The 18,214-nt window shown below is 34.5% G+C and overlaps 3 protein-coding genes across 4 annotated transcripts; 2 read left to right on the top strand and 1 right to left on the bottom strand.

Moving 5' to 3' along the window:
• Positions 1–794: 794 nt before the first annotated feature.
• Positions 795–8,778, top strand: LOC128232665 (shootin-1-like). Of its 2 annotated transcripts, none has more exons than XM_052946356.1 (8): positions 795–830; positions 2,865–3,026; positions 3,897–4,001; positions 4,243–4,366; positions 4,579–4,814; positions 6,006–6,049; positions 6,339–6,443; positions 6,834–8,778. In XM_052946356.1, exons 2-8 carry the CDS (start codon positions 2,874–2,876, stop codon positions 7,000–7,002), a joined length of 936 nt encoding a protein of 311 aa, XP_052802316.1. In that variant the 5' UTR covers positions 795–830; positions 2,865–2,873; the 3' UTR covers positions 7,003–8,778. The 2 variants fall into 2 exon arrangements, with proteins under 2 accessions (XP_052802316.1, XP_052802315.1); XM_052946355.1 differs by lacking the exon at positions 795–830 and adding an exon at positions 882–1,007.
• Positions 8,779–8,889: 111 nt separating this feature from the next.
• On the bottom strand, positions 8,890–14,148 carry LOC128232664 (2-oxoglutarate and iron-dependent oxygenase domain-containing protein 2-like). The gene is made up of 6 exons (XM_052946354.1): positions 13,963–14,148; positions 11,354–11,401; positions 10,732–10,842; positions 10,261–10,360; positions 9,837–9,961; positions 8,890–9,626 (listed from the first exon to the last, which is right to left on the bottom strand). Exons 1-6 carry the CDS (start codon positions 14,074–14,076, stop codon positions 9,111–9,113), a joined length of 1,014 nt encoding a protein of 337 aa, XP_052802314.1. The 5' UTR covers positions 14,077–14,148; the 3' UTR covers positions 8,890–9,110.
• Positions 14,149–14,172: 24 nt separating this feature from the next.
• LOC128232666 (uncharacterized) lies at positions 14,173–18,214 on the top strand. The gene is made up of 4 exons (XM_052946357.1): positions 14,173–14,281; positions 16,094–16,139; positions 17,284–17,402; positions 17,692–18,214. Exons 1-4 carry the CDS (start codon positions 14,174–14,176, stop codon positions 18,049–18,051), a joined length of 633 nt encoding a protein of 210 aa, XP_052802317.1. The 5' UTR covers position 14,173; the 3' UTR covers positions 18,052–18,214.

Raw genomic sequence — 18,214 nt, 5'->3', positions numbered from 1 at the left:
CAATGAAATCGTTCACCCATAGCATAGGTGTCACAGCCGTAGCCTCGCTCGTATATTTGGACAAGTTGCAGCTCCGTGGCTGTACAACAGAGTATATATATATATATGACCTGGGACCAATGATACAGTAATCCTACTCCCAGATATGACATGTGTTGCACGTTTCGCATAAATCTTTTAAGTACCTGCACGATAGCTAGATTTATTGACATTATTGTTAACCTGATCAAAATAATCCTTTGTTTAATATATGTTGATTAATGTTGGGTCTTTTGTGCGGTAAGGACCAACCGCACAAACCAATAACACTACTAGAAATGCGCCCATAGGACACGGATACCCCCATATATCGTGCTTGTCACAAAAGGAGGGGCCACTCTCTCAAATGTGCATCATAGTTGTAAGTTCCACCACTAAATAATAAGTTTCATGACTCTTGGTAGGTAATATAGTTTAGGAGTTTTGAGCGACATTAGTCCGCTTAATAATTACGGACGGACGATTATTTAAAGTATCAACTATAAACGGTTTTAAAAATGATTTTCCCGCGATATTTTATGACGTCATATGAACAACGTTTATTTTTGTTATAAAATAAATACATTATGCATTTTAATTACCACAGCTAGTATTCGTATATAACCCCTTTTATTGTATAGAGTCTGGGACCAATAATCGTTCTCCCAGTTTACACCGTAATTTAATTGAGAGTTCTTATTTCTACATTCCTTTACCACTGTGTTAAGCCTGTAACCACGAGCACCGGTTATTTTTTAATCGATTAGAGTTGCAATGTGAAATCAAGTAAACCTTGTGGCGGAAGTTTTAAGGTTTGTCGTTAAGTTTCAAAAATCATAATAATAAATATATTTACCAGTAAAATTGCAGGCATTTAAAACTTATTTGTGACATTTATTTTTGAATGATTATACGTGTCAAAAACCGAAATTGGGCCATCACTTAAGACATCTGCTGTTCCATTGTTTGTGTTATTTCACATTCATTGAGTATGATTGACATATCATTTTCATGAATCAATTCAATGCTCACAATTTTATGATGATATCTTTAAAATAGTAAAATATAATATGATATGTATTTAAAAGCCTGACCATCATGGGCAATCCAGACCCCAAAGTCCAAATAAACAGCCGCTTCGAATCATTGACGATTTTTGTATTGGCGACTCTTAAGTGTCCATATCCAACTTGCTGTTTTCCTAGCCAAGAATGAAAGATCCCAGCGCTAAGTATATTGAGTGGAAAGATAACGGGCACCTGCTAGATAGTTAAAAAATTGGGGATGCTTTGTTGACAGATCAATCTGAATTTGAGTCTCATGAAACACTTGTGAATTTATGAGAAAGATATTGGCTACAGATAATTTATGTGTAACTTTTGTGTTTCCAATTATCAAATTGACAATGCAGTGTGAAATATTGTGGATTTACGGTTGAAGAATATATTTTACATTGGTATGAATCAGCATACATGCCATATCCCCCGGCGGGGGGAAAATCCCCCGGAATTTTGACCCATCCCCTGGTCCCCCGCTGGGGGATTCATATCCCCTGGATTTTTTTTATTTTTTATTTTTTTTTTCAAAACTTGCATAAGATTGACAATGGAAAGCATCAATAATATTATAAGTGTGAAATTCCATGAAGGTCCATGATGACTAAGTCCAAAAATTATTGTATTTGAGTGTATTTCTGTATTTATTCTTATATTATAAATGCAGATATTGTGCATATTTTCGTCGCGTAAAAATCCCCTGGTGTAATATCAAAATCCCCTGGAATTCAGACCAAAATCCCCTGGGAAGCCTCTCAGAAATATGGCATTTATGAATCAGTCAACTTGTGGCGTTTATGGAACAAAATGAATATCCAAATGTTAAAAAAGTTCACTAAATGCGCATGATTGTGGCTAGTCCAAAACAGAGGTGGACCAGTTTGCAAGTATTTTTGGGAAATGTTTTCACCACCATGCCAAATTGGGGTTATTTTCTGACTGAAGGAAATTACAAAATAAGAGCCAAAATAGCTGATATAAAAGCAAATATACATGTGATCTTTTTGCGTACACCTTTGCTGTATAAGAATTTGTTTTGTAAAGATGTTGTTGATTTTTCTAGAAATCTGTTTCTTGTTTATGCATTCTTGGAAACTGTGATTACTGAATATTACTGAATTTGCAAAAAAATAAGAGATCTGATGGAAATGGACTCTTTTTCGCAAGGGGAATATACAGGTAGTCAATTACACCAAGAAAAATAACTGTCCTCTTAAATTTACATGGTGTAAATATCATATTAGATGTGCTGGGGTCATATTGTTTTTTATGAAACTCTGGGTGCTGAATAAGGAACATTTTGACCTATTCAGCAAACTTTAAAATCGGCTAAGTTTGATCAGTTCATTGTCAAATCTATATTTTTTTAATTTATATATAAAGTTGGAAGACCACATTGTTAAAGATACTGTTGTATAAGAAAAAATTGTAAACTGAAGTTATTATTATTTATTTATATTTTAAGTCATTAGAATGGTCCACTGGACACATGGCTTAAATATATCAATACACAACTTTCGGCAATCCAACTGACTTTGAGTTATAATTTTTATCTTTATATGGTATAGTTATAAGTTTGAAGACTCTTCATTTTTAAACAATCCTGCTATTAGAAAATAGACGGAATTATTATGAAATGCAGTGGTTTTTTTCCTGAGTTTCTGTCTTATTCCCCTCCTAAAAAGTATATATTGGGCATACCCAAGTAAAAAAATCCGCTTAAAAAAGGAGCTTTGACCTCTAACATTTAACAATATATACATATATATATTTTGATTTCACCTACAACAGGCCAGCAGGATGTCTCGCGAAAGTCCAGTTGTTCTGCCTGCTGGTGTCGAGGATGGGGAGGAATTTGATGAACCGTGTAAAACCACCACCCTATACTGCCGGCCAATTACCCTGCAGGAGTATGAGGACCAGGCTGAGACTGAAACTCAAAAGGCCATCTCTGTGAGTCACTAAGTACATAATGTTATTTCACACTTATTTTATATAACTGAATTAAATAAGGTTGAATGTGAATGATTCTGAAGGTAGACGATTGTGTGGCTTCAATGATGTACTTCTGCAAAAACTTGAGTCATTCTATTTACGATATTGACTTGAAACTTGGTACACATGATAACAATCTCATTGTCAGAGGACAATGACACTTACAGTAGAAAGCTCATTCACTCAAGCCAAAACATATTTGAGTTATGCTCATTTTGAAGTGATATCATAAAATATATTGGCATTATAATTGACGTATGATTCCAATATATAGCATTGTTTATTTCAAATTTGACCTACAATGTAAATGGATAATTGCTGGCAAATAACCAATGGTATAAGACTTTTCAATTATCAGCTGTTCTTTTATACAAACATCTGTACCTTATGTTTCTTGAACAAAATTAGTCAGTTGCAGAAGATTTAAATGATTTGAATTGAATGAATAACTATTTGAAATGTAAATGACTACCTGTGATCTGATGGGTTACCTGGACAGTTACCAGCAACAGTGTTTAACCCTCTCTGTAAGTTATCTTGTTTGTCAGGGTCTGATGGGTTACATGGACAGTAAAAAACAGCAGTGTTTAACTGTTTCTGTAAGTACTCATGTTTTTCAGGGTCTGATGGGTTGCATGTACAGTAACTAGCAGCAGTGTTTTACCCTCTCTGTAAGTTCTCTTGTTTGTCAGGGTCTGATGGGTTACCTGGACAGTTACCAGCAGTAGTGTTTAACCTCTGTAAGTTCTTTTGTTTGTGAGGGTCTTAATGGTTAGCTTGACAACCAGCAGCTGTGTATAGTAGTCTGTACGTTCTCTTGTTTGTCAGGGTCTGATTGGTTACCTGGACAGTAACCAGCAGCAGTTTGAGGAGCAGCTGAGGAGGAGGAAAAGACAGGACCTGGAAAATGGAGGCCTCTTCTCCTTTGTCAAGGTAGAGTAGCATATTCACAATACCTCAACCTTTGTTGAAATTCATTTATTCGTATCACTATATGCAGGACTGAAAATCATGAATTTTTCATCATCAAATTAAGATATATCTATCTCAGTATTATAAGCATCAGAATATTTTTCAGCATGTGAAGTAATTAATTGCACATTTTTTTTTTTGCAAAGGTTTATAGACTTCATGAAATTCTGACTACACAGTCTTGCTATTTAATATTTGATAGGTTAAAGTTTGTGACATGATCCATGGAAACAACAGTCCACTGCTCCGAGTGACTGAAAAAGAGAGAGAGAAAAAACTGGAAGAGCTTAAAAGGAACATGACGAAAGCCTTCGAATGCTCTCTTGGTGAGTGTCTTTATTCAATAGTTATAACATTCAACACTTTGGGAAAAGGATGGAAACAAAGAATAACAAATAGTAATTAAAATTTATAGTAGTACAAAGTATAAAAATCCAGTATTGTATGCAAGAGTAGAGAACAGATAACACCGGCTTTTAGCTTTAAAAGTGTAAAGGGTGTAAAATTCTTTAATAACACTGGCAGTGTTCTTTCCCAGAAACTAAAGGTAGAAGAGTCTCAAAAAGACTGGAACAAAAGCGTCAAAAGTCAGCTGTAGAAATAACAAAGAAGACCAGCAAGCAGGGTTCAAGCAAGAAGAGTGATAAGGCTATCCCCCCTGCAGCACCACCCCCTCCACCTGTCCCCCCTCTTCTGGTGAACACAGCCACCACACCCAAACTGATTGTGCAGCGCAGGAAACCTTTCACTCCCATCGAGAATAGATTAACAGAGGTGACACTTACAATTGTATCACAGAATATTCCATTGATAACAGTCTTACTGCTTGTTTCTATTTTTCTACCCAAATCATTTAATTTTAGTTTGACTGTTTGTTGTAGAATATATGTCAGGAATGTGATAGCCTCGTATGTCATTGTGAAGAAACTTGATTCTTGCATAGCAGACGTGTTATTCCAATTATGTCACCAGTATCAGGAAAACCCATCTTACACACCCATGCACATGTACGATGAGTCACGTGCAACAACATGCCATTTCAATAAAATGCAATCAAATATATGTATATAAGTATTCAAGATTTTTCAAATTAAAATTGAAAATCACAAAAAAAACACGAAACAAGGAACAATTTGCCGTCAATAGTGATCTAAAATTACTATGCTTGAAAACGTCCGGAAACAATGTCTCAAGTGCTTTTTGGAGCATTGTTCAAAAATGGGTTTTCTACATCATCTTTTCCACAAATTGATAATTTTAGGTATGCAAGGCTTACTGAGTTACTGGTTATGGAGAGTGCCTTAGGGTCAGATTTTTAAGAGGAACTATTTGACGTCAATAGTGACCTAAAATTACTACGCTTCATGACATCAGTAAACAATGTCACAGGTGCTTTTTGGTGTAATGTACGAAAATGTGAATTTTTCCACAGCTTGATAATTTTAGGTTAGGCACGCTTTATGACTGCTCACCTGGCCAGCCTAGTAACTGGCTATTGTGCATGCCCTGGGGTTGGATTGTTTGATCCACACCGGACACACATGAAAGATACTTATAATCTTGGCCATTACTAAAAATCAGCTGTTCTAAATCTTTAACTGAACCTAGGCTTGCATTAGATTTTTATCTTCTTCCAGCCCAATCCTTATATTGATTATTTTGTATACTATAACAATTGAATATTTTCTGAAATAAAATATGCTTAAACCAAATTAACCTAATTTCTGGCAATTGTCCAGTGACATCCCTTGTTCAACTGAGAAAATACCAGTCAAGCATAAGCCTTCACTCCACCGGGTGCTTCTTGTTATGATACAACGGATTCAGAGTACTCGAAGAACTTTTAAGCCTTGTTAAAGGTTGGCAGATGATGTGAATGTGTCAGAGGACTCGTAGCACTTTGAAGACATTTTTCATGTTGGAAGTTGATGTGAATGTGTCACAGTAGTTAAATGACTTTTTCAGTTCAAGACACCACATGCTAAAAAGGATAGTCAGCAACTGAATGAGTGAGTAGTGAGTTTACCGTAACTTATATTTTATTTTGAAGTGTTATTTTACAAGCTTTTGGTGCCAGTGTAATTTAAGTTTCAATATTTTTATTATTCTTTTTTGATAGTTGGCTTTCAAAAGGTAAGAGATTTCAGATTGGTAAATACAATGGTTTGAAATGAATCAAATTAACAAACTATTTTTTTTTTCTTACATTGATGTGTTCCACAGTACAGGGTATAACATAATTTTTATCAAGTACATGTATTATGCACAAAATAACTTGAATGCCCTCCCGTGTTCCAGCACACTAGGTGCAACACCAGCAGTGGATGTTTCCCTCACCAGCCTGCACAATGAACTTATGTCATCACACCCATGGAAACGACTCAAATGTGTCTCAGATGACAAGTAAAACACTACCTCAGTATTGTTACTTTCATTGGTAGCCAACCTTCTTCATGCCTTGTACATGGCACAAACAGTCGAGCAGGCAACTCTTGAATTATTAAAACCTTTTTGTTCTGTTAAGACTGACAGTAATTTTACATTTTTCATCTGAAATAAAACCTTGCATACAGTTTCCAATCTCAAATCTTTAGTCACTTTAGATTATACAAGTTTATTTATAGTTCATTTGGAAGACAGCTAAAAGCTGATACAAATGGCTTGCATGTCTGTTTCCTGGGTAGAGACCAGTTGTGGGTACATTTTAAGAGGTGGCGAAGAGAACATATCCCTGGTGGGGTTTTAATCCAGTTGAGCAATATTGTTCCATGGTAACTCTGTTTCTCTAACCAGGTCCCCCGGCGGTACTCCCACCACCACACGTGACAGGCAGAGACCCACACCCCTAGAGCCCATGCACCTTGCCCTTGTTAACAAGTTCCGCAACGTGCGAACCCCGAGTCCCACAATTGGCCTCAACACGACTGTTGGCTCCCCCAGTGGCTTTACCCCGAGCCCCTAGAGGGCGTTGTTCAGCCAAGGGTAGAGCCAATGTGAAATCAGTTGGTCAACAGTGGAAAATAAAGGACAGTGCTCAGTGTACATTTTCATTATAGACAATTGGACATATATAACTGATTGCAACTGATTGCATGATAGATGTTGAAAACCGGATCAGTTTTATGTATGTTGAATGTACATGTAGATCAAGTATCTTGTGATGTTTATAAGTGTGATTATGGCCATGTTTGTCATTGATGATTCTGTTTTATATATTAAGTTCTTTCTGTGTTTTTAATTTTCTCATAGTTGGAGGAATAATTTTATAGGGAAAGTTTATTGTATTGTTATGATTTTGTTGTTTTATATTGAATTTTGAACAATTAGCGAAACTCATTTTTAGGTAACAGATGGTTTTTAATAGCTTTCTTTTTAAAGAAACATTTCTCAAATACATGTATAAATAGCGCATAATATTTTCATCTTTCATTATGAGAAATTTATTCTTTACTTCTGCAATAAATAACATGTAGCAACATAAGTGGGTATATCATTGTATATATATTTAAATGGTTTTATTCAAACAACCCCTTTTCAGTTGTGTCATTTACTAATGTACTAGAATTATTTGGCATATTTTAAAATGTGACTATTAATTCCTATTTATACAGTTGCAATTTTATATTTAGGTTTGCTATAATATTAAACCAGTGCATTATGGTTATTGAAAAAGTTTTTAAGTACATGTTCTAGTTTTAAGCAAGATTTATCTTGTCTGTTTTTCAAAGGATTATCATAACCTTGGTGTCATAGTGCAAATACTTGAACCTTGACCAAAACATAAATTTGTTCAAGATATTCAAATAAAATTTGGTACATATGTTGCAGGAGATAATTTGCACATGTATAGCAAGGAGCATCACTTTGATTTTCCGCCCATTTATTTTTCTTAAAATAAGGAAAATTATGCCTGCTCACTTCAATTACTTTCGGCAAAATATTGTTAAAAAAACCACATAAATTGGTGTGGCAGTATTATCCTTTTGGCAGAATATTTTAACTGTAAGATATAGCTTAAGTGAAATTTTGTTTGACCAGAGGAAAAGATTATTTTTTTCAATCTTTGAATAAGCTTTAAATATGTATTGTATTAATTTTAGTATTTGTTTTGCATGATGCAGATATTTGAAGTGTAAATAATTACTTCATTATGTATCATCTTTTTCATTTCACATTATATATATTGCAGCGGTGTTTCATTAGCAAAATAAATATGTATAATAAATATGTATACAGCTATATCACGCATTCAACATAAATGATGCAACGCCATTGGTTCAGAACTTGTCACGCTGTGACCCCATATTTTTCCATATTTGGTCACAAAATTTATACATCGGACCAACATGGTGTCTTTTCTGATTCCGATGAATATTCTGATGAATAAATGAAACATTTAGACAGGTTGTTGAAGTGATATATATGTTACGGTGTTAGTAAGTGACCCGATATGGGAAAAAATGGGCACAGGAAACCATATTCAGGTTCAAGCTTCCCTCTTGCCCGATACGGTTTCCTTTGCCTTGTCTATTCCATATCAGGTCACCTTCTTACCCCCTTCGTTATAATATCACGCCTCCAACATAAATGACGCAACGCCATTGGTCCAGAACTTGTCACATAGTGAAACCATATTTTTCCATATTGGTTCACCTAATTTAAAGCGTACCAAAATGGCGTCTATTTTCCGATTCTGAGGAATATTCCGATAAATGAATGAAAGATGTAAACAGGTTGTCTACGTGATATACGTTACGGGGTTAGTAGGTGACTTATAATATTGACAAAAAATTTAAATTTTGGAAGCTATAAATGAGTTAGGAGAAAAATTCAGTGAATGTCATGTTTTTAATGGATATGATAAAGATCTGCTCGAAAGTTTTTTAAATGGCATATACAAAGTACTTACTTTTACATCTAATGACATAATACCATGCTAGTTGGATTGAGAGAAACTATATTTCATTTTGGAACACAAGCATCAAACATTTATTTAGATGAAAGCAACGGAAACCACAAGCTCATCGAACAAATATTATTTGTCAATTTAATAATTAAAGTAATATTTTATCAAGTCAGTGAGCACACATCCACAGTTTGTGATGTAAAGCCGTCCCCATACCCATCTACTTCCACCAAGTCAGGGACACTACCACACATAGGGCACTTCTTGTTTCTCACGCTGGAAGAGCGCATCCACATAATCATATTGTACCTGGATCCTGTTTCTATTGGATACGCTCCATGTCGGTGTTGACCCCGGTGAAGAATGCCAAAGCAGGGAACATGCCTGTAAGATTTCCAAAGTCTCTCATTGTCAAACTCATTTTTCATTGCACCAAAGAACAAGTCACCTCCCTTGTATGACCCCTCAGGAGACAAGGCTACATTCAGTGTGACCTCTGCATTGTCATAGTGATAGGCCAGGTCTACGTCCCCACCCTCACTGTACTGGACAATGAAGGCCTTGTGGGAGTCCAGTCCGGCCCAACACCAGTCTGGGTAAAGCAAATGGCACACTGGCCCAAGGTAGCGTTCCCGGAGTTCAGTTATAAACCCATCAAACCCAAGCTCTTCCAGGAGAACCTGAAAATGTGCCTCAATTTTAACATCATTACATCATCACTTAGCCGTATTCTGATCTTGTTTTTACTTATTATTATAAACATGTACAATGTAGACATGTATATAAATGTTTAGTTTATTTATTATTTAGGGAATTTCTTGTGGAAATGATTGTTAAACAGATGAACAATGTTCAACATTAGGAAGCTAACTTTAAATTCAAGTACATACGCCATGATTATTCATTGTATTTGGTCGACCTTTCGGCAAACTGCTGTCTTCAAAGTGTAAAATTTCTTCAAGAAACTCTTTGCAGAACTCCTCTGTAAAAACAGGGAATGTGTACGTCCTTTCGACTGAAAGAAAATGATGTTATGATACTATATTTGTTTTTTAACACTGTTCCTATATACACATGAATTGTACAGAGTTTATTACTGATTAGTTTTCATTTTACTCAACTGAATTTTACAAGAAAACTATGTCTAAATTGTAAGAAAATAATAGAAGTTAACAATTGAATGATCTGAAAGAAAGCAAATAGACTAAGCAATATTTAGTACATGTTTGTCACTCAAAAGATTGGAAAACTTTTATACACTTGTCAATATCATTAGAAGTTTGCAGAAAAGTTTAAGCATATTTGAGAACATACTATTTGTTTCGTTGATGAGATGGAATACTCCCTCAAATGTTGCATCCTCCTGCCTACAGTAGTTCACCAGCTGAAGAAACTGGGGGGCCAGGAATGACTCCTAGGGCAGGATACATGTACATGTATATGGATGAGACATAAGTAAAGGTATCATGAACAGGATTCATTATCTGCATGGTCTGTCATGAGGGAACTTAACACATACGTCTGCTTGTTACCATGCCTGTAGCAGATATACATGTAACACAATGTGCATGTGTCCTAGTAATGGTACAGTTAAATATAAATATATAAATCTTGGGACTATCATGCAATTTGTTTAGTTCTTACAATTACATACTAATAAATAGTAACTTTAAAATATGGCCTAGTTCTCATTCCAAATACATTGTATTTTTTTCAATGTGTTAGACGAAAGAATAAATAAAGAATTAAGATCACTTGGTCTTTCCAGGGAATCTTGAAATTTACCTTTAATGTAAAAATGTGTGGATGAAGGTTGTGATACTGTTGTTGAATCAAACTCTTTCTCTCTAACGAATCAGAAAACAGATTCTTTCTCCTTGAAATCTCATTGCTAATCTGAAAGAATAGGATAAAGAAAATTAAATGTCAAACATGCATAATACGTAATAACTTGAAAATATGTTCAAATCAGATACTGTAATAAACCTTTCAGCAATGTATTCGATATGGAATTAAATTAATTTATGTTACAGAAATCACTTTGAACATAATTTGTCCTAATTTGCTTTTATAAGGTCAATTACCGAATTAAACTTTAAGATGTGGCTATTTAGCTTTGAACAAATTTGTTCAAACGTAATGACTTTTAAACATTTAAAAATGTCAATGATCAATGATACTAGTCTGGAGTTCCATCCCCTAACACTAATGGAGTATCAGTAAGCAGGGAACCAGACTACAGACTACAATGACACATGCTGTATCTTGAAACTAGCACATTTAGGTTGGCTCCCCCCTCTCCTAAAAGTTGTCATTGTGAAAGTTCCCAAGCTTCCAAGCTACACCCTCTTTTCATGCCAAATCCTGGAACAGCCCCTGCAAGAAGGATGATGTTTGTCATAATTACCTGAAGAATAATTTGTTCCAAATCACTTTGACTTTTTTCAGCCAACATCTGAAACAATATAAAGATGCATTTCAAATTTTAATAATTGGGGAATTATCGCAGAAACAAAATTATTTTTTTGTGATTTTTGAAAATACACACTATTATAAACATCTGTCTATATACAGTACTTGTTAGTTTTGGCTGAAACTGGTCAGTTTTGGAGCTATTTCGAATTGACAGTTAATACAAAAAATGCAATAGATTGTGCAAAGCTTTTTTGTATGTCTAGATAACAAATCTGTGTACATTTATGACAAACATTTATAAATTCAGTATCAAAAGCATTGTGTTTCTGAACCCAAACTGGGTTATTAGAATGGTGCATGTCGTTTGGCAGGCTGGCGGCAGGGTGGTTTTCAAACTATGAGGTCTCCATTTGATAACTTTTAATTAGTTCATCATACGGACACCAAACTTGATGTACAGTAAGAACATGAAGAGAGCGTGCTTGCGTTCACTTTTTGGTCCATACTGTCAAAGGTCAAGGTCACTGTTACCTGTACTAAATTTAGAAGTTTTGTTTCCAGGAAATAACTTAAGTTTCTTTTTATCATATGGACATGAAACTTGTTGTATAGTAGAAAAAGTGAAGAGCTTGCTTTTGGTTCCATGAAAGGTCAAGGTCACCGTTAAAAAACAGAAATTTGATTTCAAAGAATTAAACTCAGCATCATTCATCAAAGCTTTTTGGTCCATTCGGGCAAATGTCACAGTCACCATTACTAAATATACAAATTTCATTTGCGGCACATAATTACAAGGACTTTCATCATATGGACACCAAACTCTGTGTATATTAAGAGCATGTGGAGAGCTCACTAGGGATTTTTTTGGGCTGTGTTCTGTTGAAGGTCAAGGGCACTGTTTACAAAAGAATTGTGTATGTTACAGCACCTTTGCGGCATTGATGATCATCATGTATTTATTATACAAATACAGCCTTGGCAAGAGGCGTCAAACTTACCTTTTGTATCTAATAGTTTAAGTTGGTCACAAAACTTGGTATAAAGGAAAAGTTTATGGAGACCTTTCATGGAATTGCGTTTGGGGCCTGTAGGGTCAAGGTCACTGTTACTTTAAATAGAAAAAAAGTTTGGTACTGAATAACTTCAGTTAGGGTTGACACATTGCCACCAAACTTGGTATATAGGAAGAGTTTATAGAGACCTTTCATGGGATTGCATTTGGGGCCCAAAGGGTTAAGGTCACTGTTACAGTCTGTACTGAATAACTTTAGATAGGGTTGACAAATTGTGACTCAACTTGGAATATGGGAAGAATTTATTGAGACCTTTCATGAGATTGCATTTGGGGCCCCTAGGGTCAGGGTCAAGGTCACAGTAACTGTTATTAGAAAAAGAAAAATGGTACTGAATTACTTTATTGGTAACATATATACAGTCGAACCCCTTTGGCTCGAACTCCCAGGGACCGGCGAAAATACCTAGAGCCTCGGGGAAAATTGAGCAAAGCGGGATTGTTTACCTTCAGTTTACAGAAATCGGTCCTTTACATCGAGCCAACGGGGTTTGGCTGTATTTTGACCAAACTTGGTATAATAGAAGAGTATAAGGAGACCTTTCATGGGATTGTGTTCAGGGCCCCTAGGGTCAAGGCCACTGTAACTAAAAAAGAAAGGTTGGTACAGAATAAATTTATTAAGGGTTCATAAATTATATTGTGACCAAACTTGGTATATGGGAAGAGTTTATGGAAACCTTTAATGGGATTGTGATTGGGGCCGCTACGGTAAAGGTCACTTTTACTTAAAATAGAAAAATGGTTTGGTACTGAATAACTTTAGTTGGGGTTGACGTTTTTCGACCAAACTTCGTATAAAGGAAGATTTTATGGAGAGCTTTCTTAGGATTGTGTTTTGGGTCCCAAGGGTCAAGGTCACTGTTACAGTCTGTACTGAATAAATTTAGGGTTGACATATTGTAATCAAATTTTGAATATGGTATTTTGAACGGTATGGGCCCCCAAGGGTCAAGTTAAAGGTCACAATAACTGTTACTAATTATAGAAAAATGGTTGGTACTGAATAACCTTATGGTTGCCTTTTTTTCCAAACTTGGTACATAGCATGGTACAGTGTATATAGAAAGAGTTCATGGAAGACTGTCATTGAGGTGTTTCTTGTTCGCCAATAACAAATTACCGAGTTTGGTGTCCAAATTATTAATTCTAATCCTACTCCCAGTTGTCATTTATTATTTAAATAGGTATCTTTAACGATATTGCTGTTTACTTAACATCCATCATACCATGGTTTATCAATAACAATACTACTTGGTAGTCCAAATAATTGTACGTTGACGGATTTTTTTTTAGATTTTTGATATGGCAAATCCTTCGTGTTAGGGATTGGAATCCCGTATAACACGTCTATTATTTTAGACTATACTACTTGGCTGCTGAAATAAATTTAAGAAGTAAGGAAATGAGAAGAAAACAGGAAACACTGATGATATAATCATACGCCTGCAGATTGTAATATGATATGAAATATATATTTATTTTTTTATAAGAAGCCTACAATATATCCCCGGTAATCTCAATCAGACCTGATGATACATCTGGAGGAACTGTGCTTTACATGTGTATTCGACGTGACAGTTTAAAATTCTCACAAAAATGTTTTGAGTTAAGAAACAACTGCAAATACAGAACTTTCCCATTCTTTAAAATTTTGACAGATAAGTTGACAGATCAAAAATATCAAGTGGACGCTTGTATATTCTAAATTATATAAGCGTGTGTTTGATGCAGAACAATATGGCAGCGCCCAATGATTCGCAAATGTCAAATGATAAATCGTCAAATACTTTTTATTTAGACAAGAATCCACCCGATATGGAATTCTTTAAGATGTATATGAATAAGGTTAGAACTTTCTTATGAAATATCTAGAGTTTACAATCGAAAGAAAGTTCTTTCTTACGGTTGTAACATATTTTCGGGAATCAGATACCCTGTTAGCCCGGTGTAGTCGGTCAATAGCTTTGCATAGCTAATGTTTCCTCTGTTATGGCATACCGACTGTAAATAAAATATTGATTTGATTAGTTTAAAACATATTTTCGGGAACCAGATACCCGGTAAGCTCTGGTTAAGGGGGCCATGGTAGTCTAAAATAATAGACGTGTCATACGGGATTCTTCCAATCCCTAACACGAAGGATTTGCCAATCAAAAATCTAAAAAAAATCCGTCAACGTACAATTATTTTGACTAGGGGCCATGGTAGCACACCAAAACGGCCGTCAACGAGTCTTTTGATGAGCTTTTTTACTATGGCATACTCGTGACGTCCACCATCCTGGCAAAAAGTAGCGAATGTTCCTTTCCCAGAGAATCCTTGTGGCCACATTTTTTAAATTATCTCTGTTAGAAATTCAAATTCCTACGAAAATATTATTCCCTACTATTAAATCACATATTTATTTATGTCATTATGACAAAAAAAGATGTTCAGATATCAAAAAACCGTTATGTGAATCAGTGACCCAGAATGTTTTTATGTGAAAATAGCGACTCTAATGACAAATTAAATCCAGTTTAGATCACTGTCTGGTATATATTGAACAAATTTATCATTATTATTCAAAGTAGATGCATAATAATACAATATATTCTTTTGTCTGATGTTGAATGGTAGAGAGTTGTAGCGTTACAGGGATACACAAGAAATGTCAAAATAATAAAAAAATATCCCCGATCGCTCATTATTGTAGCAAGGGGACATGCTAGTGTTTCAGCGGGCGCCAAGTCTTGCACTGAAGTGAGATTACTTAATGTTATGATTATTGCACTTGACAGGGATTGTTTACAGCCTTGTGCGTTGGGGCAGGATCAGTTGAATTTCATCTTGAAATCATTGGTTTTGTCTGTCCATGCCCCCATGGCTGATTTTTTTTTTACCTCTTTTATACCAATTTCAAGTTGAAATTGGCAATTGACTCTAAGAGCAGGGCTTTTTCACCAAAAATTGTGAAGAGGCCTAGCCTTTTCATTTTGGGAAATTTAAACGAGTGAAATTCTAAAAATTGGGAAATTTAAATTTGTAAACGTCTCAAATTGGGAAATTCCACATATGAGGATTGAAGACACCTTTTAAACATGGGTCAAGGTATCCATATGAAAAATCAGGCTCATATCATACATGTGAGTCTACTTCTTTCATTTTTTTTTCAATTATAACCTTTTTTAAATGAAATGGACTTCCAATTAATACACATGACCCAATGACAATAGAGGGAGAGAGATTAGTTTTAATCTTCATAGAGTTGATTCTAAATTAAGGGAAATAATTGATAACAATATATGGACTAGATGGTCCTCGAATAATGTTTAAATTATACAGCATTCTTCTTATGTTAACTTAAAAGATAAACAGAAAAATATGCGCAAACCGAACATATTTTTATTGAAAAATTCTGAAGTAAGATCTTTCTTTTTGGGAAAAAAATCTGGGTATCGGGGAAAAAAATATCTGGAAATTGGGAAAATATGCCATTTTTCCCAATTGTGAAGTAGCCTAATTTCGACCCCTAGCAAAGAAGGTTAAAAAGCCCTGGAGAGATAGTAGACATTTGCTTAGATGCTTAGCTATTACATATGACATACAAGTTGTATGATACAACAAAATGCAAATACTGACTTTACTTGATGTTTTATCTGTTTCTCTATTTTTTAGTTTGAGAACTGTGACTACTTCAAAACAGAGTTTGAGACATGCAAACGTAAGTATGGTGTTAACTTTTCAGGAAGAGTTTTTTATTTGTTTAGATCAATTATTTGGTAATACTTTTGTACTTTAATTTTTAAAGTAATAATTTTCAATGATTTAAAGTAAAATAATTTAGGTTCATTAAAATGCTTTGACTATGATATATATATATATATATATATATATATATATATATATATATATATAGTATTTCATTAATGAATTTGTTGTTTTACAATTATGTATAATTAGTTTTTAATGATTTTATGTACAATGTGTAATATAATATTTAAATAAGCAAGTGTTTTTGTTTTCATTTATTCATTAATTTTCATATTAGAATGGGGTTAAACCAGTTTACGCAGAGCTCTCGCAATGCAATAAGTAACATACAAATTAGTGTTTCAATGATCAGTTATTTTAGAATAGTGTCATAAATTCCTAATTCAGTCCTAACATTAGTAAAGAAAGGCTGTGAAATAAGCCCTTGCTTTAATATTTTGAAAAGCTGCTGGGAAGCCTTTGGTTTGCTGGGTATAACTTAAATAATTATGTAACTTCTTGCTGTAATTATTTCAAGAAACTTGTGTTACTTGTGAGGTTTCAACCTTCATCAATATGTATTTGAAAGTTTGACATTGTAAACACTAGGTATATTATGAATATAAAAAAGAACATGTCACTAGAGTGAAACAGAAGAAAAGCCAATCTTTCTGAAATGTAGAACATGTAAATAACTTGTTATTGTCCAGTCTATTATTGTAGTTTATTACTACTGAGGTATTCTGAAGTCACTGTGTCAAGTCATTAAAATATACTTTTAGATTACTTCAGAAGCTTTCTTTTCTTTTACTTGGCTTTTTCAAGAATATTTGGCTTTATTTTCTTAGGCTTGGTTAAATTCTTTGGCTTTATTTTTAAACTCTTCTTAAGAATATTTGGCTTTATTATTTTAATGTTGCTAAGCACACATGGCTTTATTTTATTACCCAAGGACAGTATAATTGGCATTATTTTCTTATGCTTGGGTAGAATGTTAAGACTTACAGAATGTGACGGCTAGGTCAGCTTTCCTTTAGAGTGAACATGAAAACTACGGTAGTTGTGAGTGGTATTTTTTTAAGGCCTACATGAACCCTTGTTTTTACATTCTATAGATTGGAAGTCAAAAATAAACCAGAAATACCTGTATGGCGAAACACTAGACTGTAGCCATGATGAACAGATGTATGACATGTGCATGGACTACCAACGAACCAGCGACAAAAATCTGGAGGTATCATTTCAAAGTTCTTTATATACTGTCTTTTACTGTTTTTAGTAGACTAAAAAGGTTGAGGAATTTGGCCTTTGTGTTGTTGGCATAAATTTTTGCTGTTAAACATATTTAGGCCCATTCAAACAATTGCTGGTGGACTAAAGTTATCACACTGCCTGTCCACATGTTTTTGTCTTTCCTTCATAACTTTAAACTTATCAACGATATCAATTTTCAAACTTTATGAAATTGTTGCTTATGGTTTTAATTATTATATTACTTTTTCATACGGTTGTTTCTTTTGCAGCACCAGTTGGCATTTCAAGAGTACAGCCGTTCTCTGTTCCGGCGTCAAAATGCACGGGAAAATGATGTATGGGAGTACCGCACGGAGCCTCCGGAAGACTGGAATCTCCCTATAGAATATAAAACCCCAGAAGAAGAGAAAAAGCTTAAAAAACAAGAATTGAAACAGAACAAAGAGAGGATGAAGAGGGAAAAGAGTGACAGTGTAGATGATGTAGAGTACCTGAAAGCTGTGGTGTCTGGTAGTGGGAAACAAAATGAAAGTAACAAACAATCAGGAAGTGGGGACAATTCAAAAGAAGAATTAATTACCAAAGCAATGACAGAACAAGGGAAAAATAGTGGTTGTGTGATCTCTTGATAATTGCTGTATTAGATAAGAACTATGTTCATTTGTATAACAATTAAATGTTCTATGTTATGGGTTTTATATGTGTTCCGTAAAAGATATTACAATCAAGTTTAAAGAATCTGGGATTAATATGATTCAGTATTATTACTTGCAGAAAGAATAAAAATATCAG

This window comes from Mya arenaria, chromosome 4 (genome assembly GCF_026914265.1).
Source record: "Mya arenaria isolate MELC-2E11 chromosome 4, ASM2691426v1".
Lineage (NCBI taxonomy): Eukaryota > Metazoa > Mollusca > Bivalvia > Myida > Myidae > Mya > Mya arenaria.
The sequence above is the reverse complement of the archived record's forward strand: the minus strand, read 5'-3'. Positions and strand labels throughout refer to the sequence as shown.

What these genes read in the sequence shown, in the direction of transcription:
- LOC128232665 (XM_052946356.1), top strand. Translation starts at nt 2,874, where the DNA reads ATGTCTCGCGAAAGTCCAGTTGTTCTGCCTGCTGGTGTCGAGGATGGG. An exon ending in AGCCTTCGAATGCTCTCTTG is followed by an intron (nt 4,367 to 4,578) that starts GTGAGTGTCTTT and finishes GTTCTTTCCCAG; the next exon opens with AAACTAAAGGTAGAAGAGTC. An exon ending in AAATGTGTCTCAGATGACAA is followed by an intron (nt 6,444 to 6,833) that starts GTAAAACACTAC and finishes TTCTCTAACCAG; the next exon opens with GTCCCCCGGCGGTACTCCCA.
- LOC128232664 (XM_052946354.1), bottom strand. Translation starts at nt 14,076, where the DNA reads ATGGGAAAGTTCTGTATTTGCAGTTGTTTCTTAACTCAAAACATTTTT. An exon ending in TGGAACAAATTATTCTTCAG is followed by an intron (nt 10,843 to 11,353) that starts GTAATTATGACA and finishes CTATTCTTTCAG; the next exon opens with ATTAGCAATGAGATTTCAAG. An exon ending in TCTCATCAACGAAACAAATA is followed by an intron (nt 9,962 to 10,260) that starts GTATGTTCTCAA and finishes ATTTTCTTTCAG; the next exon opens with TCGAAAGGACGTACACATTC.
- LOC128232666 (XM_052946357.1), top strand. Translation starts at nt 14,174, where the DNA reads ATGGCAGCGCCCAATGATTCGCAAATGTCAAATGATAAATCGTCAAAT. An exon ending in AGAGTTTGAGACATGCAAAC is followed by an intron (nt 16,140 to 17,283) that starts GTAAGTATGGTG and finishes TACATTCTATAG; the next exon opens with ATTGGAAGTCAAAAATAAAC. An exon ending in CCAGCGACAAAAATCTGGAG is followed by an intron (nt 17,403 to 17,691) that starts GTATCATTTCAA and finishes TTTCTTTTGCAG; the next exon opens with CACCAGTTGGCATTTCAAGA.